Source organism: Aulonocara stuartgranti (genome assembly GCF_965226115.1).
Source record: "Aulonocara stuartgranti genome assembly, chromosome: 13".
Classification (NCBI taxonomy): domain Eukaryota; kingdom Metazoa; phylum Chordata; class Actinopteri; order Cichliformes; family Cichlidae; genus Aulonocara; species Aulonocara stuartgranti.
This window is the reverse complement of record NC_138949.1, coordinates 10,059,712-10,084,405: the sequence shown is the minus strand read 5'-3', so window position 1 is coordinate 10,084,405 and position 24,694 is coordinate 10,059,712. Positions and strand designations below refer to the sequence as shown.

The 24,694-nt window shown below is 43.2% G+C and overlaps 3 protein-coding genes across 8 annotated transcripts; 1 reads left to right on the top strand and 2 right to left on the bottom strand.

Moving 5' to 3' along the window:
- Window positions 1–5: 5 nt before the first annotated feature.
- mcmbp (minichromosome maintenance complex binding protein) lies at window positions 6–9,191 on the bottom strand. Of its 2 annotated transcripts, none has more exons than XM_082556981.1 (16): window positions 9,092–9,191; window positions 6,983–7,074; window positions 6,763–6,903; window positions 6,610–6,651; window positions 6,439–6,528; window positions 6,193–6,322; window positions 5,712–5,857; window positions 5,486–5,583; window positions 5,241–5,416; window positions 2,545–2,668; window positions 2,324–2,441; window positions 2,072–2,237; window positions 1,821–1,954; window positions 967–1,134; window positions 734–822; window positions 6–468 (listed from the first exon to the last, which is right to left on the bottom strand). In XM_082556981.1, exons 3-16 carry the CDS (start codon window positions 6,877–6,879, stop codon window positions 342–344), a joined length of 1,725 nt encoding a protein of 574 aa, XP_082413107.1. In that variant the 5' UTR covers window positions 6,880–6,903; window positions 6,983–7,074; window positions 9,092–9,191; the 3' UTR covers window positions 6–341. The 2 variants fall into 2 exon arrangements, with proteins under 2 accessions (XP_082413107.1, XP_082413106.1); XM_082556980.1 differs by having other exon boundaries at window positions 8,968–9,169.
- Window positions 9,192–9,575: 384 nt separating this feature from the next.
- sec23ip (SEC23 interacting protein) lies at window positions 9,576–16,405 on the top strand. Of its 3 annotated transcripts, none has more exons than XM_082556979.1 (18): window positions 9,576–9,760; window positions 10,261–10,772; window positions 10,852–11,065; window positions 11,167–11,360; window positions 11,475–11,564; window positions 11,654–11,774; window positions 12,003–12,092; window positions 12,184–12,325; window positions 12,595–12,803; window positions 12,875–12,972; window positions 13,119–13,289; window positions 13,462–13,557; window positions 13,639–13,815; window positions 13,891–14,046; window positions 14,161–14,263; window positions 14,684–14,869; window positions 14,951–15,116; window positions 15,945–16,405. In XM_082556979.1, exons 1-18 carry the CDS (start codon window positions 9,628–9,630, stop codon window positions 16,024–16,026), a joined length of 2,940 nt encoding a protein of 979 aa, XP_082413105.1. In that variant the 5' UTR covers window positions 9,576–9,627; the 3' UTR covers window positions 16,027–16,405. The 3 variants fall into 3 exon arrangements, with proteins under 3 accessions (XP_082413105.1, XP_082413104.1, XP_082413103.1); XM_082556978.1 differs by having other exon boundaries at window positions 10,258–10,772; XM_082556977.1 differs by having other exon boundaries at window positions 14,684–15,116.
- csgalnact2 (chondroitin sulfate N-acetylgalactosaminyltransferase 2) lies at window positions 16,344–22,740 on the bottom strand. Of its 3 annotated transcripts, none has more exons than XM_082556983.1 (9): window positions 22,609–22,740; window positions 21,236–21,345; window positions 20,268–21,107; window positions 18,964–19,180; window positions 18,705–18,806; window positions 18,437–18,615; window positions 18,257–18,351; window positions 18,080–18,161; window positions 16,344–18,004 (listed from the first exon to the last, which is right to left on the bottom strand). In XM_082556983.1, the coding sequence occupies exons 3-9, from the start codon at window positions 20,905–20,907 to the stop codon at window positions 17,712–17,714; spliced, it is 1,608 nt and encodes a 535-aa protein (XP_082413109.1). In that variant the 5' UTR covers window positions 20,908–21,107; window positions 21,236–21,345; window positions 22,609–22,740; the 3' UTR covers window positions 16,344–17,711. The 3 variants fall into 3 exon arrangements, with proteins under 3 accessions (XP_082413109.1, XP_082413108.1, XP_082413110.1); XM_082556982.1 differs by having other exon boundaries at window positions 21,264–21,345; XM_082556984.1 differs by lacking the exon at window positions 21,236–21,345.
- Between the last annotated feature and the right edge of the window lie 1,954 nt (window positions 22,741–24,694).

Genomic DNA, 24,694 nt, shown 5'->3' with positions numbered 1-24,694 from the left:
AGTGATCCAGATCTTGTTCCTTTATTTACTTTTTTTTTTTTTTTTTGAAGATAGAAATTATTTTTTTTCCTGTAAACAGACCTTTCTGTCTAGTAGAGCTTAACCTCTGGTGTGAACCCCACAAGAGACTTTGAATTTAAGGCAGTACTTCAGTGTGATGATAAACTGCGATGTTGGTGTACATACAACAGTATCTAAATCTTATATGTAGCTCAGCACAGTAAAAAAAAAAAAAAAAAAGTGAATACCTGAACTATGTGGCAAATGAAAACATCTTTATTACAAACTGTTTAGATATCAAATGGGGAAAAAAGCAAACAAGTCATGTCATTTGCCTCTGATCACGGCTCGTTGCCGTTGACACACTTGTGCTGCTCCATCCGGCTCCTCCGCAGCGCCTCGATGTGTTTGGCTCGGAGCCAGCTGTCTCTGGACAGCGAGGTCTGACCCTGGCTCAGAGACAACAACCTACGGACAGATTCGCAGAGAGCCACATCTCAGTTTTAATAAGCTGCCAGTCTGAGACGATCTATGAGATGTACGAGCGAGTTCAAAAAAAAAAGAAATTGGCTGCGCTGAGGCGTGAAGCTATCATCAGCCTGTTTATGGTGCTTTCAGTTTTGATTATAGCTTATTGCTTAACACTCTAAAGTGCCTTAGGGGCTGTTATTATTCTCATGAATGAAAATTAATTAAATGCTACATAAAGGCAGTTATATAAATCACAACCCACCTCGCCACAACGAGCATCCTGTGCAGGTCCTCGGCAGATATACTCTGGGGGTCATCCTTCCTCATGTCTACAAAGTCATCTTCAACTGACTGAGTGCAGGAGGAAAAGGAGACACTTAATTCTTGTATGCAAACTTATAAAAAGAGCTGCTCAAACAGACTGGGTACATGAAGAAACAGCTACCATACTAGCTGAAACTCAACTCACTGTATAAGTATAAGAGCTTGTCTCACCTTTGTCACTTCATCTGAGATGCTGTAGTCAAGCAGCCGAGCCACACTCAGGTAGATTCTGAACTTGTTGAGCTGTGATGAGGCCTGAGAAAGCATGTGCATGGTGCTGAGATACTCCTCCAGGTGGGATGGAGCGACCTGAGTCTGCAGGTGTATCTGACAGTCAGACTGTGGAGATAAAGAATAATATTGATTGTGTGCCATAGAGGAAGTCCATATCCAGAAAGGATGTCTTTTTTACTAGGTGTTGCTATGCAAAAGTTTCCCTGTGTGCTGCATGCCCGCCTACTTTGGCATATTATCAAAACTTCAGAGCACGGCAGACAGGATCAAAGCCTTGGTGACGGTTAAGCATCTGATCGAGCCGAGCCTCCAGCTTCTAATCAGCCAATAGCTGCTCGCTGTAAACAGTAAACACAACCATGTAACCATTGTGACTTCTAATGAACCGTGGGAGTTGTTTACAGCATGCTGCCCTTCACTGCTCGCCTAATAGCAGGCCGAGCCTGACGCCTCTCCCGGGATTGTTCCCGTGGCACACAGCTGCCACCATGGCAACCCATTAGACCAGCACACAGAAATAGCGCACAGCACATTCCTCAGGCTGTTCGCAACACAGCGAGACTCTGGTTAAAGCCGCCGGCTTGAAGGGCTGGCTGCGGCCGACCGATGTCAGCTGAGACGACAGCGTGACGCCGGCTGGAAACAACCACCAGTGTCTGACACGGCTCTGCTTCGTGAGACACCGGAGGAAACCGAACCCCTCCCCTAGCCGTAGCCGGGGGTGGGGAGCGAGGCGAGGGTGCTGGGAGGGATCCGCGATGGGTGGGAGTGAGCTTTCACTGCGTTCTTACCGGCAGCAGCGAGCGGCCCTCTGACGCGATGAGCACGTTAATATTGCAGGGGAATTCCATCTGATGGTAGTTAAAGTCATAATCAACCTTCTGCCACGAGATCAGGTTCCCCAAGGCCGTGACGTTACGCACACCTGCAGCAACAAACACAACAGAGTAACAGATCCAACCCAGTTCAGTCACAAGGACAGGAAAAATGGTGGCGTTTGAGTCCTCGCTGTCGACCTCTTGTGGTCTTCTAGAAGACCCACCTGTTGTGTCCAGCTGTCCCTGCTCCAGCTGCGTTTCATCTAGGTAGAGGGAAGTGTTTTTGGCCAGCTGCAGGGCGCTGCTCACCAGCCGGTTTGCCACATAGTCCTTCTTAGGCACCAACCGTATCTGGTTCATGTTCTGGAGGCTCATGCCCAGGTAGTGTGACTGCAGGGGAAACAATGTTGAGTGTGTCTCAGTTCATCCAGATATAAACCAAGCAGTACCTGCGACCGATTGCGCTGATAACTCACAGAAGGCACGAGCTGCTGGATGATCTGATAAAGGCGCTCAGTGTACGAGGCAACAGTAGGACAGCCACTCATGTTCAAGGTAAACTTGCCCAGCGGGAGGACGTCCCGTCTCACGTACCTACAAGAAAAATAAAAGTGTGCTGGCGTTAGTTTGAAACCATCAAATAAAAAATTACAAAAAAAATAATAATCAGGAAGCTCACATACTGAACTTTACGTACACGTTAGAAATGAGATGCAGAATGAGGTACTCGGCTGCAAGAGCATCACCCAGGAGGACATGAGTCAAGTATGCCAGAAGCTCTTCTCTGACAGAGGGCATCTCGCTCAGGGTCGAAGCTAAAACTGAGGAAGAAAGGACAAAGAATCAACTCAGCTCCAGTCTGAACCAGTCGCTGCATTGTTCCTCTTATTAGAAAGCTTTTCAAGGCAAATGAACTTCAGTTTAATGGGATTGTTTTCCTGCTTGATTTCAATACTTCTCACACTTCATTAAACATTCCTACAACACTGATGGAACAAGTCGCCCTGCTTAAGCGATATTATTTATTAATGAGATCTGACAGTACATCTGTCCCGTTATCTTCTTTGATAATTACTGAAGCGACTTCCTTGATATCCATGCACACTTTAGTAAACACCTCAGACTGTTTTTAAATGGTGTGTTATAAATTAAGACAGTGTGAAAACTCAGCTGTCGGAAGTAAAGTACACAGTAATCCTGTCAGAAATGTCCATTTATCATAAGCAACCAAATGAATGAGTTACTGCTGTGCATCACATGCTTAAATGTGCACAAATCTCTCATATGGGAACACTCATGGGTAAATGTTTGATGCTACAGAAACTAAACTTCAGCTCTTGTTAATGTTTTACTAAAACCTAATGGAATCATGAGAAGGACTCTGCGAATCTGTTTCGGGCTTTGACAACTAGAGTCGAAGGAGCGGTGCGTTTTCAGCTCTCTGTGACTTTTACTGGGCTAGCGCTAAACTTTAACCAATATGGAAAACAACTACAAAACAAAACGTCCACATATTTACAGACTACCCGTAATCAGTGTGATTTTATTTTAGCAAAATCACAGAGGAAGACCGGGGTCACCCTGGACAGGTCGGCACTGTTTTAGGGCTAACACACAGATACACAGAGACCCCCTTTCACTCTTACATCCACTCTAGGGCTGGGCATCGTCACTGATTTCTGGAATCGATTCGATTCGAATCGGGCGAATTTTGCCTCAGTCAGAAATATTATAATTCTGATCACGTATCAGTACATTTCCATATTTTTATATCTATAAAAAGAAAGCTGACACTTGCGAGACTTTATCAAAGGTGTAAGCATCACAGCAGATGCATTTGTGTCAAAGTAGCTGAGGATAAAACTCAGAAAAACATGAAGGCGACTTTCCTGGCCTGGGATTTTATAACAGGTAACCTTAAAAATATTCTGCAGTAGTTAAAAAACGAAAGAAAGTCAACCTATGAACGTTACCTGATACTGCTGAAGTGAAGCAAAGTTACAGCGGTTTTATTAGAGACACGGCTAATTTTAAGACGTTTAAATTTGTTCAGTAGCGTATTGAACGGCAGAAATTAGGCTCTCTTTTCGGAAGTAAGTAAAAGGAAAAAAAAACAGCGGCCGGCATGTTGTAATGAAGAAAACAGATTTTTAGACGGGAAACTGTTTTTGAAGAACAGAGAGAGAGAGAGAGAGAGAGATGTGATTTTATCCTGGTGGAAGCAAAATAGCAAAACTAAGAGTGAATTCATGATGATGTTTATGTGAAGCGTAGTTTGGATCTTCTTTTGCTGCTGGTTCACTCAATATTGTTTGGAGAGAAATAAAACCTGCAGCTTCAGAATCTAGTGCAAAAAGGACGTAAACACAAAGCGCAGACCTGGCGAAACATCAGAATCAGCGAGCTGTCAGCCCCGACCGTGTCCGTGCCGTCGGGTAAGAAAGGCGACATCTCACTGATTCTGATCCGTCGGCGGGTCCGCGCTTTGTTTACGTCTTTGTGCAGAATCCATGTACCTGCTCTCATTTACTGTTTTAGCTGTTTGGTGGTTGTTGTAATTTTGTGAGGTTTAACCTGAGATTCTGGCGTTTCGGGCAAAATATATTTACATTTTAAAATCGATTCAGGATTTTAATGAATCAATTTTACGTTATCCAAGCTAGAATTGATTTTAATCGATAAATCGATAATCAGAACCCACCCCTAATCCACTCCTCACACCAATTTAGAATCGCCAGTTAACCTAAGGAGCCCGTCTTTGGACTGTGAGAGAAAGCAGGAATACCGGAAAGAGCCCACTGAGCTACACGGAGAATATCCTGAGTGTTAGATTTGACCCCAGGCTCTTTTTGCTGTGCGGCAACAGTGCTAAAAGTGCACAGAACTGAAGGATTCTCATGCTTCCTCCAGCACCGAGGGCGGCTGAAGAAGCTCTGTATCACTAAAGTATTGCACAGTCACCGCAAATAATATTTATGTAGTCAAAGCAGTTTAAACGTGTCGCCCACATTGATTCAGCATTAATAACTGATTTGTCTGCAGTGCTGGAAGCATCGGGTTGTTTACTTAATGTTTTTTTAATAAAGTTTGACTTCATCCCTCCGGAGGAATGAAGTCAAACTTGCCAAAAGTGTCTCTTCTTCAAGTTGTCAAGTGAAATCTAGACAACCCCAGTACTCAGGCTTATTTAGCAGAATGTTATGTAAATAAGATTACATTCAGCTATCTCATTAAAATCTGTGAAAAAAAAAACCCTGCTGCGATACTTATTTTTGTAGCAGGATTATGAAATATTTTCCTGGATGCTTACTGGCTGTGTGATTGGCATGTAACATACACGAGGAAAAAGAATGAAGAAACTTGGAGGCCTACTACTCTACTGTTTGTCCTTACAAGCACTGTTGTCCTCCAAGGTGGCGGCAGAGGGCAGCAGGGGGTTGTTGTGCTGCAGCTGCTTGGCGTAGAGCATGTGGAGGCGTGGAACGAGCGAGGCTGGCGGGCAGTGCACCCTCTGCTCCTCTGCCGTCTCCATGGACTCCGTGGGATCCAGCAGGTTTGAAGAGGCGTCTCTGTATGGAAACGTCAACAATGAGAAACAAACCGAGCAGATCAGGGCAGGGAGGAAAATCGTGTCTTACTTCTCGTCGGCTAAGGCGCTGAGAGCGGGACTGACGGAGAGGATCCCGTAGACCTCAAGCATGTCGTTAAGTTTGAAGCTGTCCCAGTCCTCATAGACCTGCCAATGATACGCACATTATAGCATGTGTCCTAAAACTCTCCTCATGATAGCTGTATCGTCTCTAAAATCACCTCTTTGTTCAAAACGGTTCAGTACTGGAAGAGGAATAAACTGACACAGCGCACCTTGACTAGGCAGGAAGGGCCTTTCTCTCCCGGCAGGGGGAAGTTGAGGTCGAGGTGGGAGGCAGATGTCATCTGGCTGGAGGGAGCTTCTGTCTCCTGCCGCTTACAGTCGCCGTTGCCGTGATGTTCTGTGGGACTCTGAGGACCTGCAGCAAGGAAAAATAAAACCGTTGTCAAAAGTGCTTTTTAAACAGGATTTTCAACATAGCCTTTCTAAACATGCTATTTTCTTTTATAAAGCACAAGTTATTTCTATTTGCACAATAATGCAAGGAAAAAAGGAGTCTAGACGATGCTCACAAGGCAAGGACGGATCCACAAAGTTATCAAAGCGTTTCAAAAATGACAGTAATGACACAATAAAATGATATAATGTAACTGATCAAGAGCAGCTATAAGTTGGACCTTATGCTAACACTCTTATTCTGACCAACAGTAAATTTGACTTTATCGAACGAATGCCGATTCTGAACACTCGTACCAGCGTGCGCTTCCCTCTGCTTCTGTGGCTGCGTGTCCATGTCGTCATCTTCCTCGTAGCTTCGTTTCTGTCTGCTTGGCACGTACGAGGTGGAAGGCACCACTCTTGCTTGGCTGCTGTTGGCATATCTGTGCAACAGAGTTAAGGACAACTCGGAGCAGCAGATCACAAGATATAAATGCACATTTCACGAATGCCAGCTGCGTAAAGAGCGATTCTATGTGGTCTTTTGCAAGCTGAGGATATCTCTTTGACCCAGGGGTTTTCTCCGGGGATTGGCACACAGTAGAAAGTCTGTCGCTCTGCAGTTACTGTGTTTTTAGAGTTAAAATCCACCTGCAGATGAAACACCCGTTAACAACCAAGTTGGAGCTAAAATGAGCCATCTACAGCAAATGAGTCTTTGAAGAGACTCACCCCGCATTCTGTCACGTCTTTATACTTCCCACATCGCAACGTCTGTGAAAGAATAGACAGAAAAAGAGGATGAAAGATGAAAACAGCTAAGAGATTATCAAAGGGCTGCACTCGTACCAATAACAGCAGGCGAGAGGATAAAGAAGTGCGTACTTTAGCCTGTGTGGCTGGATCGACAGTCTCATAGACTCCCATGTAGAACTCTGGATCAAACATGTCTTGGATGAAACAGCGAAATTTCACGAGGCTGTTGGGCTTCAGGTAATGCATGGGGATGTCGTTGAGAGATGGGACCTGCATCAAAGTGTGCAGAAACAAATTAGGAGCCTGTCATTCGTGCACATGTTTTTGTTGAAAGTGTAATTTGTATTACCAAGGTGTGAGCGTCCTTCTCTTTCAGTCGATCTTTGAAGAACTCCACGGCTCTCGCCTCCCAGCCAGAGCTTGGATTACTCTGGGAAGCGGCTGAAATATCAAGAAGGCATAATTTTATTGGCAAATCAAAACTCAAAGTTGGATAAATGGTTGTTGTAGAGCAAAATTAGCTTAGCTGGGCTGCATTAGATAAAGATGTTCTGTCTCACTATGGAAAGCACCCTCTGGTGTGAGCAATCATGGAAGCTCCACTACCACCACAGACCAGTCCCCCAACCTGTCCCCCAACCAGGCATTTTCAAAGTACATCCTCGCAAAGATCAAAGGTGCTCCTCCCACTTGTTTGCGTTCAAAACTGTCTTAATTTTTTATGTCACTGATTCAAAGTGGTGGAAAGATTCCTTGAAGATCCTGGTCAATATTGACGTGACAGCATCACACAGTTGCTGCAGACTTGTCAGCCATGATGTGAATCTCCCGTTCCACACAGGCTGATGTACACTGTAAATGGCCTGTATTTGTATAGCGCTTTACTTAGTCCCTATGGACCCCTACATTCAGTCATCCACCCATTCACACACTGGTGATGGCAAGCTACATTGTAGCCACAGCCTGGGGTGCACTGACAGAGGCGAGGCTGCCAGACACTGGCGCCACCAGGCCCTCTGACCACCACCAGGCAACGGGTGAAGTGTCTTGCCCAAGGACACAACGACCCAGACTGTCCAAGCCGGGGCTCGAACCAGCAAGCTTCCAATTACAAGACAAACTGCCAACTCTTGAGCCACGGTCGCCCCCACACTGTGGACATAAAGGGAATAGACATGGTCAGAAACAACCCTCAGTTTGGTTGTGGTTTTTAAATGATGCTCAGCTGGTACTAAGGGGGCCTAAAGTGTGACAATAAGATATCCCTCACACATCATTACACCACCAGCAACCTGAATTGGTGATGCAAGGCAGAACGCAGCCATGCTTTCATGTTGTTTATGCCAAATGTTGATCCTACCATCCAAATTCTGCAGCAGAAATCAAGTGTTCTGCTGCTGTAGCACATCTGCCTCACGTTTTGACATGTTGCACATTTACAGATGCTCTTCTGCATATCCTGGGTCTAACAAGTAGTCATTCGAGTTACTTTGTTGCGTTCCTATCAGCTCAAAGCAGACAAACCATTGTCCTCTGATCTCTAACATCATCAAGGCATTTCCACCAGACAACTGGTCCTCACTGGATATTTTCTCTTCTTCTGACCAATTTTCTGTAAGCCGAAGAGATGGTTATGGGGGAAAATCCCAGTATATCAGCAGTTTTTGAAATACTCAAAGCAGCTTGTCTGGCACCAACAACTATACCACATTCAAAGTCAATTAAAAACACATTTCATCCAATTCTCATGCTCGGTCGTCTTGCCCATGTCTGCGTGGTTAAATGCACTGAGTTGTTGCCATGGAACTGCATATATTAGAGAGATTAAATATGTCTTATTGAAGAATTCAACAGATGTACCTAATGAAGTGACTAGTAAGTGTATAAATGTAATATGTTGAGCAAAGAAGTGAGACAGGGTAAAGAGAAACCCTGTTATAATGTGGGGGTTTGGAAGGAAAATAGATAAAAGAGTTACTAGAATTACATGATACAACATGTCTAAAAGATATAAGCAACTTTTATTAATCTTAAATATAACCGCCCCTACCAGTGACACGTAAATGTCAGTCCTTTAAGATTTTAAGGAATATGTGGATTTTTCCGCTTATTCTTTAAAATCCGTCTCCGTCTTGATGTGTGGCAGTGGCGTGTGTACAGTAACTACACGAAAAAGTGTAAGACAAGTGTAAGTCATTTGCTTTTTCGAAGAGAAAGAAAAAAGAAAACACACACAGCCACCTGCAATGTGCAAAGTTGGCACGGTACGTAGTCAGAGAGCTAACTAGCTAGGTTCACGCGTTAGCCCTACTGAGTGAAGTTCCGGTGTCTTACCAAACATCCCCTCAACAACACCAACGGGGTCGTTAATCCAGTCATGTGTGGAAGGCATGGCTTAGATGGTGATAAAGGTCCGGAGATTAGAAAATATATCAAAGAAAAATCACAGTGAAAATACCAGTTTGTTGACTTTCCCCATACACCGGATCGCTGAAGTGAAGGGCGGGAAATTTGCGTCACCAGACGGAGAGCGTAGTGGGTTTGTTTTGGGTACGGGGACCAACCGGAGCACGGAGGTGCGTCATAACTCTCCTTCAGGATAGGCTGGGTGTTTTTCGTTTGACTTTAAATTCCTGCTCTAGTGAAGAAAAGTAAAGAAATAGTCTTTAATATAGAGCTACTTCTATTTTTTAAAGATACAGTTTATTGTTTTTTATTTAAAAGATCCAATATTACAGTGTAAGTAATCATCCTGGTCTATAGGTGGCAGTGGTGAGCGAGAGTGTTTGTTGTAGCTCCAACAAAAGAACTGTGGCGAAATTGCCTGCGTGATTTTAGTAGATCTGAATAATATGTGCTACGCCGCTTGTAGTCGTGCAATCTCCGGTTAATGCTTTATAGCTCAGCAAAATCTGCAAGCGCAGTGAAAAAAACAAAACTGAGCGTGTCCTGTCTGCCTGCTCCGGTAGTGGCTACGTGTAATTCTCGGGGAAAATGGCAGATAGAAAAAATAATAATGCTCCAAACACCAGTGCAAATTTACTATTCAGCGCCGCTCCAGAGTTTAACTTCAATTTGCCTTTCATGCCAGTGAGTCAGGCCACTGGTCCGGCGGTGCTGTCAGGAGGTGAGACGAGATGCCGACTGAGGAAATGTCCAAACATTTGCGGGTTCGTTAGCAAGCTAAGCTAGTTAGCAGATTGGGTTCCCGTATCGCTATCGGGGCTTACTGAGTGTAAAAGTAACAGAAAGAGAAAGAAACCTTGTCCGAGTAGGGAAGCGTTTATCAGGCGTAAGGTTAGGCTAACTGACAGCGATGTGTTGTGGTCAGACTGGCAGCTGTGTGATGTTTTATTTTGCACGTATGTTTCAGGGTCACAGGCAAAACAGTGTTCTGAGTTAAATGGAAAGATAACGTCCTGTTACAGGGATTTAATGATGCGACATTCTGCTGAACAAGCGCCTGATAAACATGTTTCCTCTTTTTATACTTTAAGGACTAAACAGTAGAAAGCTACAGCTCTGAGCACATATTCTCTATCTCTGTGATTTAATGTGTGTCAGATGTTTTTGCATAGATACTAAAACATGTGTTACACTTTTATTCTCCATGTCGGTGTGCAGTAGATGACTCCACTGATGTTGGAGAAGAAGACAGCTTTGTAGGTCAGACATCTGGGAATGGACATGCCCCGTCTACATTCAGCTACTTCTCCAGTCCCATAACCAGTACTGACCCATTTGCATCAATAGGGCATTCTCCATGCCCCCCGCCAGTGCTGTCTGCAGCCCCGACCACAACGGGACACGTTTCTGTTCCCAGCAGTGTCAGCATGATTCCACCACAACCCCCACCTGCCAGCTCACAAATGAACCCTTCTCCTTCGATGTTTGGTAGTGCAGTTTACCAGAGCCCCATGGGGCGTCACACTCCTCCCCCTACCACAATGACCCCACCGCCTCCCCAGATGCAGCCGCAGAGCCACAACCCGTACAGACACACCCCCACCAGCAGCAGAGCTAGTCCTTATATTCCAGCTCCGGAAATCATGCCGCCAACACACACGCCACAGCAGAATCCCTACTTGGTCAGCTCGCCACCGCAAACGTTCCCCCCATCAGGACCCATGTATACAAAGGTGAGTGTCACACCGGTGTTGTTGATCAAAGGGTTTATTAACTTATTTGGGAAGTTAAATCACATCTTTCTCTCTTCAGCCTCCTCCCACGCAGATTCAGGGCCCTCCACCTCCACTTCCAGCCACCACAGCTGGAGCCGTCGTTCCTGCTGTTCCCATGATGCCGTACAACTACAACGTCTATGAGCCAGTTCAGCCTCACTGGTTCTACTGCAAGCAGGTGGAGTCAAAAAGCGTCTGGCTTCCTTTCAGTATCTTTGACTCCCTTCAGCTTGAGGAGACGTACAACTCTGGTACGACAAGACACGTGCAAATTTGTCTTCCTGAGAATCTAATTTTGACCTGAACTGCACAGTGAAGTTTTTTTTGTTTTTTTTTTTCTTCATTCTTTCAGTTCAACCAGATCCAGAAAGTGTGATCATACGCACAGACGGAGGGAGGTATGACGTGCAGCTTTATGACCGCATGCGGACTGCAGTGTACTGGGAGGAGGAGCCTACAGAGGTCCGACGCTGCACCTGGTTCTACAAAGGAGATACAGATAGTCGCTTTATTCCTTACTCTGAGGAGTTCAGCGATAAGCTCGAGGTTTGTCTCAAAAATACTGTTTTTTATACCCTCTGCATTGTTCTTTATTGATTTAGTTTAGGCTGCACTGTTGTAAAAGGAAATTATAATATTGTATTATTGCATCATCTCTAGGCTGAATATAAGAAAGCTGTGTCTACCAACCAGTGGCACCGCAGGCTGGAGTTCCCATCAGGGGAAACCATTGTGATGCACAACCCAAAGGTAAACCCCTGTTTGATTAATGTGCTGTAGCGGTCTGATGATGTAATTAGCTTTATAGTTCACGAGCATTGATCTGTTTGCCTTTGTAGGTCATAGTGCAGTTTCAGCCCTCCTGCGTACCAGATGAGTGGGGCACAACTCAGGACGGGCAGACCAGACCCAGAGTGGTGAAGAGAGGAATCGATGATGACCACGATGAAGTGCCTGATGGTAGACAAGTTCCGCTGTGCTCAAAATAATTTGCTCTAAGTGTAAACACAGTTTGTATCATCCACTAAGTGTAATTTTAGGAAATGAAAAGTATGATAAGGTATTCCAGAGGCATTAGAAGGACTTTTTGATAGCTGGTTGGGTGCTAGGTGAAGTATAATGCAGCCTCATTCTGACTGTAGTTCACATTTTATGCACATATTTAAGATTAGAGACATCTCTTTCCAGGTGAGCTCTCAACGGTGGATCATCTTGTGTTCATGGTTCATGGAATTGGCCCCGTGTGTGACTTGAGATTTCGGAGCATGATTGAGTGTGGTGAGTAATGAAGTAATGAGCAGTCACACTGCAGTCGTGTAACGATGTGTACAAAGGAAACGTTAAAAATGCTGTTTTGTCGTGCTTTCAGTGGACGACTTCCGTAATGTGTCGCTGAAGCTGCTGCAGAGCCATTTTAAGAAATCGCTGGATGAACACGCTATCAGCAGAGTGGAGTTTCTGCCCGTGCAGTGGCACACGGCTCTACATGGAGATGCCACAGGGGTGGACAGGTGAGGGGGACAAGGGTTTAACACCAAAGAGGCCTGACACACATGTGGTGATATTATAAATAGCTCCTGACTGGATGGAAACACTGGACTTACTCTCTTATTTTAAATTGACATTGTTTGTCACCTGTAAGTCCTTCATCATTACTCAGAGATGGGTAAACAGAACATTTATTGGACACTGTCATTATATGCCGGAGACAATTGGTGCCTCAGTTCACCAGACATCCTTGCAGGACCTTAACAGACTTATTTCTTGTTCATCTTTGCAGGAGGATAAAGAAGATCACTTTGCCCAGCACCGGGCGTTTACGTCACTTTACCAACGAGACCTTGTTAGATGTGCTTTTCTACAACAGTCCCACTTACTGCCAGACCATCATGGACACTGTTGCTCAGGAGATTAACCGACTCTATGCCCTGTTCATGGAGAGGAACCCGGACTTCAGAGGAGCAGTGTCAGTGGCAGGACACAGCTTAGGTAATAAACGTGTTTAATCAGCTTCTAACCTTTCTGTTTTTTCCACCATCACTTAATTTTTCTCCTTGCAGGTTCTTTGATTCTCTTTGACCTGCTTTCAAATCAGAAGAATGCCTCACCTGGAGGGGCCATGCCAACCATGCCCGCTGCTAACGGAGAAGTCAGACAGGTCACGCCCTGACTAATTTAAATAAATTACAATATACTGTAAAAATAAAACAAACACCGTGCTCTTTTCCGTTTATTTGTAAATGAGTTGAATATTTTCAGAATAAAGGTTCGGTATGTAATTGTAAATTTTGCTTCTCATATCAGGTGACGGCCCCTGTTGCACAGGAAAATAGTGCCGTCACCCCTCCAGCTGTGGAGGAGCAGCCCAAAGAAGACGGGGAGGAGTTTGAGGATCTTGCTGCTATGCTGGAACATCTGGGCCTGTCTGAATACAAGAGTACCTTTGATGAGGAGAAGATTGACATTGAATCTTTTGTAAGAACACAGTCCACCTTTTATTTTACAGACTGCTAGGAGCTGAGATATGTTTTAGAAGTATAAGAAATCTAGTTATAAATGTAAACTGTATAAGGTCATTTGAGAACATCGGGGGTTTTATGCAATATAATGTAATTCATCTTATTCTGACCCTTTTATATTCTCTTAGCTTATGTGCACAATTGAGGACCTGAAGGAGATGGGTATCCCACTTGGTCCCAGAAAAAAAATTGCCAAATTTGTGAAAGAAAGAGTGAATAAGCAGGTAAGTTTGTCTGCTGAGTATCTGCGAGGCTTGCAAAATTGTGATTATGGACCCGCCCCACTCATGGTTTCATGTTCACAGGCTGCACGCCAGGCAGCTCAGGAGAACAAAAAAGAGGTCAAAGAGGTCACTCAGACTGCAGCACCTCCACCAGCAGCTGAAGTTCCCTCTGATCCGACTGTGAAGAAGCTTCCAGTGGGCAGCACAGTCTCCTCTGTCCATGTGGACTACAATTACTTTGAAGTTGGAACGGGGCAGGTAAACACATCTGTCTTTCAGCAACAATGAGCTGCTATTCTGAAGCAGAGCTGACATTTAATAAACTTTTTGCAGGTGTCTGTCATCTACCACACTCTGGACTTTGAGCCTGTGAATTTCTTTGCCTTGGGTTCTCCAATCGGCATGTTCCTGACTGTACGAGGACTTGAGAATATCGAAGAGACGTACCAGCTGCCCACATGCAAGGGATTCTTCAATATTTATCATCCAGTATGTGTTTGTGTATTTATAGCTATTTGTAACATGTTTTATTGTCTCTGGGTCAGATTTGTACAGTATTCTGGTGTGCACAGGCATTTCATTCACTAGACTAATGTCTTTTAGCTGGATCCAGTGGCTTACAGGATTGAGCCTATGATAATGCCAGACCTGGACTTGAAGCCTGTTTTGATCCCACATCACAAAGGACGGAAGAGGCTTCATCTTGGTATGGACCCAAACACTCAGAGCAGAGCTGTCATTGTTGTAGTCACATATGAGATTAAGTTTCAAGCAAAAGGAACAAAAAATAATCAGGTTTTAACTGTGAATGCTGACAGATACAGAGTTAGTTACTGAGCCTAAGCTAAACTGTTCAGTATTTTTGGCCTCTCTGCCGCTTAAGGGTGGAGCGTCCCAATATCTGCAGTTACACAGCACAAAGACTCTATTCTTGCACTTCAATTGCCATGAAGCAACGTAGTGGCAAATAAAACTGATTCGTTTTTTCCTTGGCTGTGCAGAAAAACATTAAGGTGACAGCAAAATAAAGTTTCTCGTGGTGGTTGCTTTTTTTTTTTTTTTAAAGTGTATGTAGGTTTCATTGGTTGTGCGGAAATGGGCTTAGGTGTGATTCTGTGTGTTTCAGAGCTAAAGGAGTCTCTCACCAGGATGGGCTCTGACCTGAAGCAGGGTTTCATCAGCTCCCTGAGGACTGCCTGGCAGACCCTCAACGACTTTGCTCGTGCTCACACCTCGAATGCCCAACTTCAGGCCCAGCTGGCCATCGTGGCCAATCAGATCGAAGAGGAGGAGAAGCAACAAGTGCACGAAGGTGAGTGCGGCTCACTTGTGAGTCTTTGTTTGACTATTTTCTGTACTGTTAGATCAACCGTTTTGATCTGGTTTGTCACAGAGCATAAGATTCCAGACAACCCTGAGCTTCAAAAAGAAGACGACGAGTCTCAGGTGAAGATCGGGATGTTAAACGGAGGAAATCGCATCGACTACGTCCTGCAGGAGAAGCCCATTGAGAGTTTCAACGAATATTTGTTTGCCCTCCAGAGTCACCTCTGCTACTGGTACAAGCAATCTCATATTAAAGACCTGTTTGTAGTTGCAATTTGAATGGAAACTTGAGTATTAAGCAGCTGAATGACACAGACTGAAAACTAAGTCCATGTTTTTTGGTATCAATTAATAATTTAAATATTTACTATGTGCAAAAATAACAGGTTTGGTGGTTTCAGCCTCTCAAATACGTGATCCTTAATAATTTACCAAGTCCTCATATTATTTTGGTTTCATTAAAAAAAAAAAAAAAAAAGACTTACTCTTCTGCAGTATAGATTTTTTTTTTTTATTCATTGTTGATTTTTAGGCCCTTTCCTCACAGTACATTCTTACCTCGTTTCCATCAGTACCTTTTTAGCTCGACTTGATTCAACTTAGTTTTGATAGTTTTTCATTAGGTGGTAGTACCTGGTACTGGGTGGGTATTACCTTCTTTAGTACGTGCTCGGCCGGCGTTCCAAGTGATCACAGTTAATCCGAAAATGTGAAATCAGACTGCATGCCACCAATAGGCCAGACGATGGTGTCACTCGATGAGTCATGAGAGTGACTCCTTCACAAAAATCCAAACCACCATTTTTGAAACCTGGCAACGAGAAAAATACCCCACTGTGGTCCCAGAGTCTGACAAAAAGCTTTAATGACCCACGTGGAGGTGGTACTCAATTGTAATGGAAAACGACTGCAACAGAATCGAGTTGAGTCGAGTAGGTACTAGTGGAAAAGAGGCGTATAAAAACTGCACATATAAATGATGGTGAGTGACGTCTGAAGTCCTTTAAGCTGCTTCGGTGACTGTCTGAAACCTGTGTATTAACACTTGTGTTGTTTTGTAGGCAATCTGAAGACACGGCTCTGCTCATTCTCAAAGAGATCTACAAGACCATGGGGATCCATCCAGAACAGATGGCTCATTAATACACAGAGTACACCTGTCTGCTTTGGTCCCATTTAGTTTCATGTATTACTTCTTCACTGGGATTTTGATTATTTTTCCTTTTTTTTTTTTATTGATGTAGTTTATTATATACAGATGAATAATACAATTGTATTACGCCATTTGTCTTAAATTAAGAAACATACAAATGAGCTCGTTGATTCAAAGAAACTTGACAAGTTTGATATTACATTTTTATAGTATAAATTATAGAAATGGGGGGAGGGGTCAAGTTTCCCAAGAACATGTATCAGCAGATCGAATACTAACAGCAGAAAGGAAGGAGCAGAAGCAAATGCAGCCTTCTGTAAGTTTTATTTCATGGCAAGACTCAAAATAAATCATCACCTTGCTCAAGTGTTTCGTTTGGATTGTGTACTGCTGATGTTTTCTCCTGCAGGGTAAGGAGAGACTCGAAGACTATCTACAGAAAGCTGGAATATTTGCAAAAACATTAATAATAAAATAATTACAGTACCAGATGAGACCTGCTTCCTCTGTGAGGGAGAAAAAGCACTTCTTGCCTGCACTATGTAATCTTTAGACAGCTGTCCTCATTAAAATTACCCCTCTAACCTATGAACTGTTCAGCTGTAACATTATGTGGAATAAAAACCAGCAGCTGTGAATACGGCTCATAGTACTGTCTGCATGTAGGCACATATTTAACTCACATGTATGAAACAATGGAATATTAGAAAAATATTTACAAGCATGACTGTAACATTCAATCCCAGTCAAGAAGTGGGAATCGTAGTGCTGGGAATGACGCTCATTGTTATCTATACAATAATACTGGTCCACATACACCTGATATTGTAGCGTTGCATGCAGTAAGCAGATCTTTGCTCAAGTCCTTGAACCATTTGATCAACATGCTTTTCAGGTGAACTCTTTACTTGGAAACAATCAGCAATAAATGAATGATAACAGCGACTCACTGTCACAAAACACAAGTTCCCTTTTTTTTTTAAAAACCCATACTGCCCCTCTCACAGAACTTCTAATAGAAACAGAATATTATGGCTCCATATACTACTGCCAAAATACTGAGTGAAAGATTATAAAGTGTTTGAGGATCAGCTGAAACTTTTGGCTTCTTTTGTTCACTATGAGAAAGTGCAACATCTTTACAGTTGTCAATAAATTATGCAACTTGTTATCCTTTAATGTGTCTTTAGTTTGATTTAAAAAGCCTGTCCAAACACGCAACAGCTGCCAGAAATCATCTGAATGAGCTGAAATCTTTCTGAAGTCATATTTGGCTGTAAAAGGTGCTAAAGAGGCTGGCTGCAGGTCAGGTGCTGTGTTTGAAGCAGGCAGGGTGGCTTAATGAGAAGTTGTCAAGTTCAAAGTTAGAAAGCGCATGCCTATTGATTTGATTTCATGTAACATATTGTCAACCTAAATCCACGAGATACGTACCTGTTGTTCTTCCCTCAGCAAGTTAAGTATTGCTAATTATGCGTCAGCTCTTCAGTAACACTTGTTGCCACGTTGTGAACTTTCACATTGACTAATGTTCATTTTTGTACATTCATTTGTCTACAGCTGTGCGGTGAAATGCAGAAGGATCCGTGTAAACATGTCTTCGCTCTAGTGCCTTAACGATATCAGCACCATGCAGTCTTAATGTAGAAATGATGCTGGGTACGCAGAGGCTCGCTCAGTCCTCTGTTTTGCTCTGTGTCTTGAAGGCCTGCTTGCGTAGGTGAGCCTCGATCTCCTCGCGGAAAACCAGCATCCCCAGGTGAGAGTGGGAGGCCTCGTTCATCGCTTTGGACTGGATGCACATGCGGTACTGCTCCGGCGTCAGCTCGTCCGCGCACTGCTTCTCGTGCCACAGGTGGAACAGACCCGACACAGGCGTGCGGATCACTATCATGTCACTCCGCAGATACTTCCTGTACAAGTGGACGTCTTCCACCCCCCAACCTTTGACTTCAAGATCAAAACCACCTGCGGGGATACGACCCATTTAAAACATGTTACGCACAACTGTCGCGTCTAATAAAACAAATGATTGGTGCTTACCGATATTTAGAAAGTCGGAGCGATACTGGCATGTCATTCCAAATCCAAAGTCTCTCCAGAATCCAGCATCCTTTTTATGAATCTATTTGAAAACAGATAGTCATCTCTGACACACAGGTCACCACCAAACCAGCTTTCTAACACGTTGGTCAGAATGGGAACCTTTACACTTCTTACCAGCTGGAGTTCAACAGGTGGAGCCAGCTCCAAATTTCCGTAGACAATGGCAGGATTGTACAAACTAAACACGACAGGATAGAAGACTTTCTTGTCTGTAAAACAGAACAAGCAAATTAACCTTTGGCTGAGAGCAAGAGCACTAAAAGAGTATAATGAATGTGAGCCAATTAAACCTACTTGGAGCAGCGTGGAGACGACAGGTGTTAAGGAACTCGAGTGTAAAATGGATGTCCACATCACAAAAAAACATTAAGACGTCGCCTTTCTTCCATGCGTGAGCTCCGATATCCAAACCTCGACCTCGGGAAAACTCCTCGTCCACTGGGATGAGAGTGTAGTTGGAGAAGCTCTCCTCCCTGTAAAACAAAACGCCTGATTTTTAACAAATGCCTCATATGACATATTAACAAGCCTATTAAAAGGTCTTTCTGTTCAATAGACTCACCTCGACATTTTTTCCAGAGATGACGTCACCTCCTGTAGACCTTCCTGCCCAAAATAAACCACCGTGAGATGTACCCTTCTGTCATGCTGTATGCACACCTCCCTAAAAACACATGCATTTTTCAAATGGATTACAAGGACACACAAGGCTGCAGTGCTTTCCACAACAATGGTGGAAACAAAAGCCAACACGTCTAATGAAGGCCAAGGGTGCTGGCTCATGTTTAGTGGAGAGGGATGGATTTAAGATTCATTCTCACCTGAAGTTTTGCAAGAACTGTGAGAAAGTTTCTGCTCTGCCCGCTAGTGGCACAATGATGTTAATAATCATTCCTGATGTTTCCACAGATGTGCTCCTGACTTTCATTAAGGGCCCAAAAGGCCTGAAGAGTGTGACGTGGCGGAAACTGCTGGAATCCTCTTTGGCAAAGAAGAGCTCGTAAAGTGTCCCTTTGTCTCGCTCTGTCCGGTACAGCCCTGCCAAAAGAAGACAATCTGAAAAACACTGAGACAGGCTGAGAAAACGTACCAGTTATCCACTAAGTGGCACTAAATGCCAAATTCAAGGAGAATTTCTGTTTGGCACTACTGCTGCGCATGACTAACGCGCAAACACAGACACGTAGCATAAACTTTTGTCCCCATCCTTGCTATGCAAAGGCACACCACAGTCTTAATCTGACTAGCTCTGACCCCTGCAGTTTTGTCAAACCTTAACTATCTCATGTAATCTCCTAACCACAACTCTGACCAAGCAATATACACTAGCCAAGGAGCAGGAGTCATGGAGGGTCATTGCAGCTGAGAGTGCAGCTTATGAACTTTCAAATGTATTTTACGTTTGACGCATCACTTTTGAGGTCAAGCTTGTTCTGTCTGAACTTGAATCGGACCTTTGCCGATTGTGACATTTTGGCCCAATATCAATGTTTAAAGTAACAATTTGGCTGATTTTGTTTTGTTGTTTATCGTTTTCCTGGAATAAGGGGAAAATAAAGAAATATTCTAAAAGAAAATAAAAGATGTGCTTTAATTTTGACTCGTTTTTTCCAAAGGTAGCTGCAAGGTCAGGGACCATCGTCACTAACTTCTGATGCACACCCAGTCACTTTGTTCTACAAGCGAGCCTGAAATATAACAGAAAGCATCAAGTTCAGAAAAGAGCTTCAAAGGCTTTCAGAGGGTAAAGAGTTAAAGTCTTGCAGCTCACACAATTTGAACATTTAACCAGTGCAACATTTATATTCCTAAATACAGACTGTTCACAAAATCTGATAACTGTCATATGCCAACATCAATCAATAGGCAATATTGGCCAGTGTTCATCAGATAGTGTATATCAGTGCAACCCAGTGCTCCTTTGTCTAAATAAAATGTACTAACCAAATCAGATTTGGAACAAAGGCTCAGTTTATTATTCTGGATCGTTAAAAATAGATTTTCCTGGTGATTTTTTTTTTTTCAACGAGTCTATTCACTGAGTGGAAACTGTTAATAAAAGGTTCATTTTGAACACTGGTTACAGTCATTGCCTCTTACTCTGTAATTTAACTGAGAGTCTCACCTTCAGTAAAGTGACCATCTGTGTAGGTTTGCCTCTGCATCGGCACATCATCCTCCACACCATCCTCCTCGTCAGGGTTGTTGATGATGTCTAGTGCGGCCTCAATGACCTCCACCAGCTCATCCCTGCGGTCCTTGCGGACTGGTTTCTCCTCTGGGTGCCGCGTTAGCCCCATTTCCAGCTGGTACACCTTGGAAGAAGTAAAACTCTCAAACGGCACCAAGGCATACTCGCTTGGAAGGCGAGCTCCAGTGTTGACCTCAGCCTTGTCGATCTGAGAATGCAAGTACTCCAGCAAATCTCCAGGCTCTTGGTCTTTATCAGCCAGACCCGGAACTCCTGGAAGCTCTTTTTTCTCTTGGAGAACTTTCAACTTCTCGCTCATTTCCTGTAATTCCTGCTTAAGCTGGGCAATTTGCCGCTTCAGACTGGCAGCACGGTTCAGGTGGCGCTCCTCCTGTTCCTGGAGCAGGGCCTGGTAGTATTCTTTGCCATAGGTCTCCCCTGGTAAGATCAGGCTGACGTCTGCTGGTGGAGTGCACTCCAGCAGGTATGCAAACAGCAGCAACACCAGCAGCAGAAAAAGACCCAGGAAGAGCCAGCGGACCCGACCCTGAAGTGGCAATCCCCGCCTGGGCATCACGTTCTCATAAAAGCTATAGCTGACAAGCCTGCATTCCCTTCGCCCCGGACTGCTCACATTACTTAAAACAGGTTTCTGTACATCATCTTAGAGACATGGGTGTGTAGATCATTTTGGAATAAAGAGATCTTGTTCTTTGGCTCCAATGCATCAGTATTTCCACACATAGGTCCTGTATAAATCCACAAAACGATCAGCTGTTAAAAACACAAAAATCCACAATCAGAAAAAAGGCCACAATCCAGGATCCCAATACAGGGACTTTTAGATAAAAGCACTGATGACAAAACAGTAGATAATCATACAATGACATTTAATGTGTTACCTTTAAGCAACCTTTCAAATAAACCAACCTGCTATCTACAGTTTCCTTCAGTCAGTAAGTTTCTTTTGAACATTTATCCGACTTCTTCACTTCAAAGATTCCGTTTAAACCTGAGGAAGGAGGGACAGCAGGGATTAGCTACACCTGGACAGCTAACACACGCCAGCTAGCTCTCAGCCAAACAACAGCACACAAGGAAACTGGTGGGCGAGCTTCACAGCAAGCTAGCTACAAACTGACTTCCGGTGTAGCTCTTTCTCTTCAAAATAAATGCACGAGCTTTGTGCAAAGGGCTAGACCAAACACTCCAGATTCTGAGAGGTACCTTCTTGGAATGAAAGTGGACAAAACAAGTGAAACACACACAGCGTTCAAGGCCGATTTGTGATTATCTTTTTAATTACAGGCTTGGTAAATGTCACACAAGGCTCACCAGTCAAGAATCCCTGGTTAAAAAAAAAAAAAGGCAGCCTTCAGGAGTTTCCACGCCTAATATCGTGTCAACCAGATACCATGTGCAGCAGGTTCTTGAAGGTCACACAGCTCCAAGCTTACACTTACAAAGTAACCCTGTTTTCAGGCTCTCACACCCAGATATAAATCAGTCTCTAGACAGCTATAATGAAATAGGGCTCTGAATCCAGCCAGAACTGGAACTGAGCTTGTGCTGATGTTTTAAAAGCCGTAGCTGTCAAAATACTTCTTTGTACATTTATTTCTTTAACCTTAATGCTTTCTTCTAAAATGAGATCTTGAATGTTTAACACCAAACACAGAAATATAAAATATTAATGATTCTTATTAACATTCTAAAAGGCAAAACGCAACTATGATATTAGTTTTACTACTCACACAAAGAATGTCTAACGCAAAACTGTTCTGCTGATGATGTGTGCTGATGAGAGTGCTTGTTCAACAGTTTGGAAGGTGTGTGCGTGTGTGTGTGTGTGTGTGTGTGTGTGGGGGGGGGGGGGGGTGTTAAGTCAAGGACAAAGTAACACAAGACTGCCTGAAAAACAACAGAACCAAGTCATGCTAATAATGGGAGACTTTCAAACTCTAAGCTACTGGCATGGCGACAGAGAAAAGTTGGCTATATTTCCAGAAAAAAAAACTCTTAGCCTAAAACCTTTGATAATTAGATTTTTTTCCCTTGTGGCATATTTGCAAATTTCAGCACCTTTAATTATTTTTGAAATTTGCGACATTACAGGCAGCACATCCCCTTATTTCGAAAAAATTCGAACCGGACATGACTACAGTTCTGCTGCTAGCTTAGCGGTGTTCCGCGCTTCACTTCGCTTTCGGGTTTTTATTCTTACCCGTTAGAAAGCCTCTCTGTTACCCATAGTACTCTCCAAACGTTCACTCACCTAATCCCGGCTTTGTCCATTCCTGCCCCTCATTACAGCTGTCGCATTTTGTGTTAAACTAGCAGCAGTAGGTAGGTAGGTTGTGTTACAGAATGCCACGGAGCAAAGAGAAAAGAGTGGGTTGTAACCTACTTCCGGTTAAAATCTAACCAATCGGAGCGTGTCTAACGAGTGTCGTCATCAAGCACGCCGAACCTCCAGGTTCATAATATTGTTTATTCTTATTAAAATAACGACGTTATTATTATATTGTAGCTCTAAACGCATTATTGTTATTATTAGAACACATCGATGATTTTTTTTTACTCTCATACACACTACCGCGTCTTCCAATAACGTAACAACGTTAATCTGTTGTTTTAAAAAAAGCTATATTTAACCTTCCCTCTAAGAGATTATTGTCTTTTCTTCCCGTTTCACTGTTCAGACCAAGAAAGCAAACCTCTTATCTCAGGTGATGAACTAGCTGACAGCTCTGGATTGAATTAGCACTGAAACATAATTTGTCTAATGTTCGAAAACAAGTGATATGATCTTAATGTGGTGCACAAAATAAGCCAGGAAATGTTCTCGTGGGATTCTGTTTATAGTCGTTATATTTTCATTTTCTTAATTATGAGAGAAGAAGACAGATGTTATCTGAAAGGCCAGAATCAGTGCGGAAAGTCTTAGTCTAAGAAACTATTTTAATAAACAAACCATTTCCTTCTTTTTTCTGATTTAATCATATGATATTTCTGTACCGTGGGTCTAACCAGTCAGTATTATGTGTAGGTGTAAAAATGAAACCCTGATAAAGGAAGAGAAGTAAAGGGGGTGGTTTAATGTCACACACGCACACACACACACACACACACATCGGGTATCTACCTAGTCATAGATTTTTAAAAAGTACAGATCTAGTTTTGTGCTTCAACTCCAACACCAAAACCTTAATCTGCTTTTCAGTATCATATATATTCACTGGGCTGGTTTGGACATCCTTTTGGGTTCAGAGCTGTCTAAACTCTTAATTTTATAAAGATTTCTCAGAGATGTTGTCCACAGTTACATAACAGCATCACGCTGCACATCCATGATGTGAATTCTCCATTTCACCACATACAAAAGGTACTCTATTGGAGTGGCATTTGGTGACTGTGAAAGTCATTTGGGTACAGTGAACTCATTGTCATGTTCAAACCAGTTTGAGATGATTTGAGCTTTGTCCTATGCTAATGTGTCCTGTTAGAAGCAGCAATTGGTAAATGTGTACACTGTGGTCAAAAAGGAATAGACATGATCAGCAGCAATAAATCGGTGGGCTGTGGTGTTTAAACAATGCTTAGTTAGTGCTAAGGGGCCCAAAGTGTCCCAAGCAAATATCCCTTAAACTATTATACCACCACATCCAGACTATCCAATCTTCTATCATCCAATGGGTTCGGAAATGCTCTTCTGCATAGTGATTTGAGTTGCTGTTGTTTTCCTATCAGCTTCGAGTCATCAGCTCAAAGCATTTTTCCCAGGCCACTGCAGCTCACTGGATATGTTCTCCTTTTCAGATCATTCTCTGTAAACCTCAGAGTTGGTTGTGTGGGGAAAATCCCACTCAATTTCCTAGTTTCTGAAGTACTCAGACCAGCCACTAACCGTGCCATTTTCAAAATCACTGACAAAGTCGTCATTCTGATGCTCTGTCTGAAGGTCATCTGGACCAGGTCTACATGCTTAAATGGATTCAGTTGCTGTTATGTGATTGGCTGATTAGATACATGGGTTAACAAGTAGTTTAACAGGTGTAGCTAATGAAGTAGCAGGTGACTGTATTTGCTTACAGTCAAAAGAAACGTGAAGCAGTGTTAAAATTCAAAGAAAATAAAGTATGAGAACCCTTGCATTCCTAGGCCATCCTAAATGTTTGAGTATATATATATATATATATATATATATATATATATATATATATATATATATATATATATATATATATATATAAACAAAAAAAAACCACCCAGCTCGCCCCTGCGGGCGGTTTATCCTTCAAGCTCGGGTCCTCTACCAGAGGCCTGGGAGCTTGAGGGTCCTGCGCAGTATCTTAGCTGTT

What these genes read in the sequence shown, in the direction of transcription:
- mcmbp (XM_082556980.1), bottom strand. Translation starts at nt 9,025, where the DNA reads ATGCCTTCCACACATGACTGGATTAACGACCCCGTTGGTGTTGTTGAG. An exon ending in AGCGCCTTAGCCGACGAGAA is followed by an intron (nt 5,417 to 5,485) that starts GTAAGACACGAT and finishes GTTTCCATACAG; the next exon opens with AGACGCCTCTTCAAACCTGC. An exon ending in GGGACAGCTGGACACAACAG is followed by an intron (nt 1,955 to 2,071) that starts GTGGGTCTTCTA and finishes TTGTTGCTGCAG; the next exon opens with GTGTGCGTAACGTCACGGCC.
- sec23ip (XM_082556977.1), top strand. Translation starts at nt 9,628, where the DNA reads ATGGCAGATAGAAAAAATAATAATGCTCCAAACACCAGTGCAAATTTA. An exon ending in AGTGGCAGGACACAGCTTAG is followed by an intron (nt 12,804 to 12,874) that starts GTAATAAACGTG and finishes TTCTCCTTGCAG; the next exon opens with GTTCTTTGATTCTCTTTGAC. An exon ending in CTAACGGAGAAGTCAGACAG is followed by an intron (nt 12,973 to 13,118) that starts GTCACGCCCTGA and finishes TTCTCATATCAG; the next exon opens with GTGACGGCCCCTGTTGCACA.
- csgalnact2 (XM_082556983.1), bottom strand. Translation starts at nt 20,907, where the DNA reads ATGCCCAGGCGGGGATTGCCACTTCAGGGTCGGGTCCGCTGGCTCTTC. An exon ending in CACCTGTTGAACTCCAGCTG is followed by an intron (nt 18,162 to 18,256) that starts GTAAGAAGTGTA and finishes GTTTTCAAATAG; the next exon opens with ATTCATAAAAAGGATGCTGG. An exon ending in CTCCGACTTTCTAAATATCG is followed by an intron (nt 18,005 to 18,079) that starts GTAAGCACCAAT and finishes GTATCCCCGCAG; the next exon opens with GTGGTTTTGATCTTGAAGTC.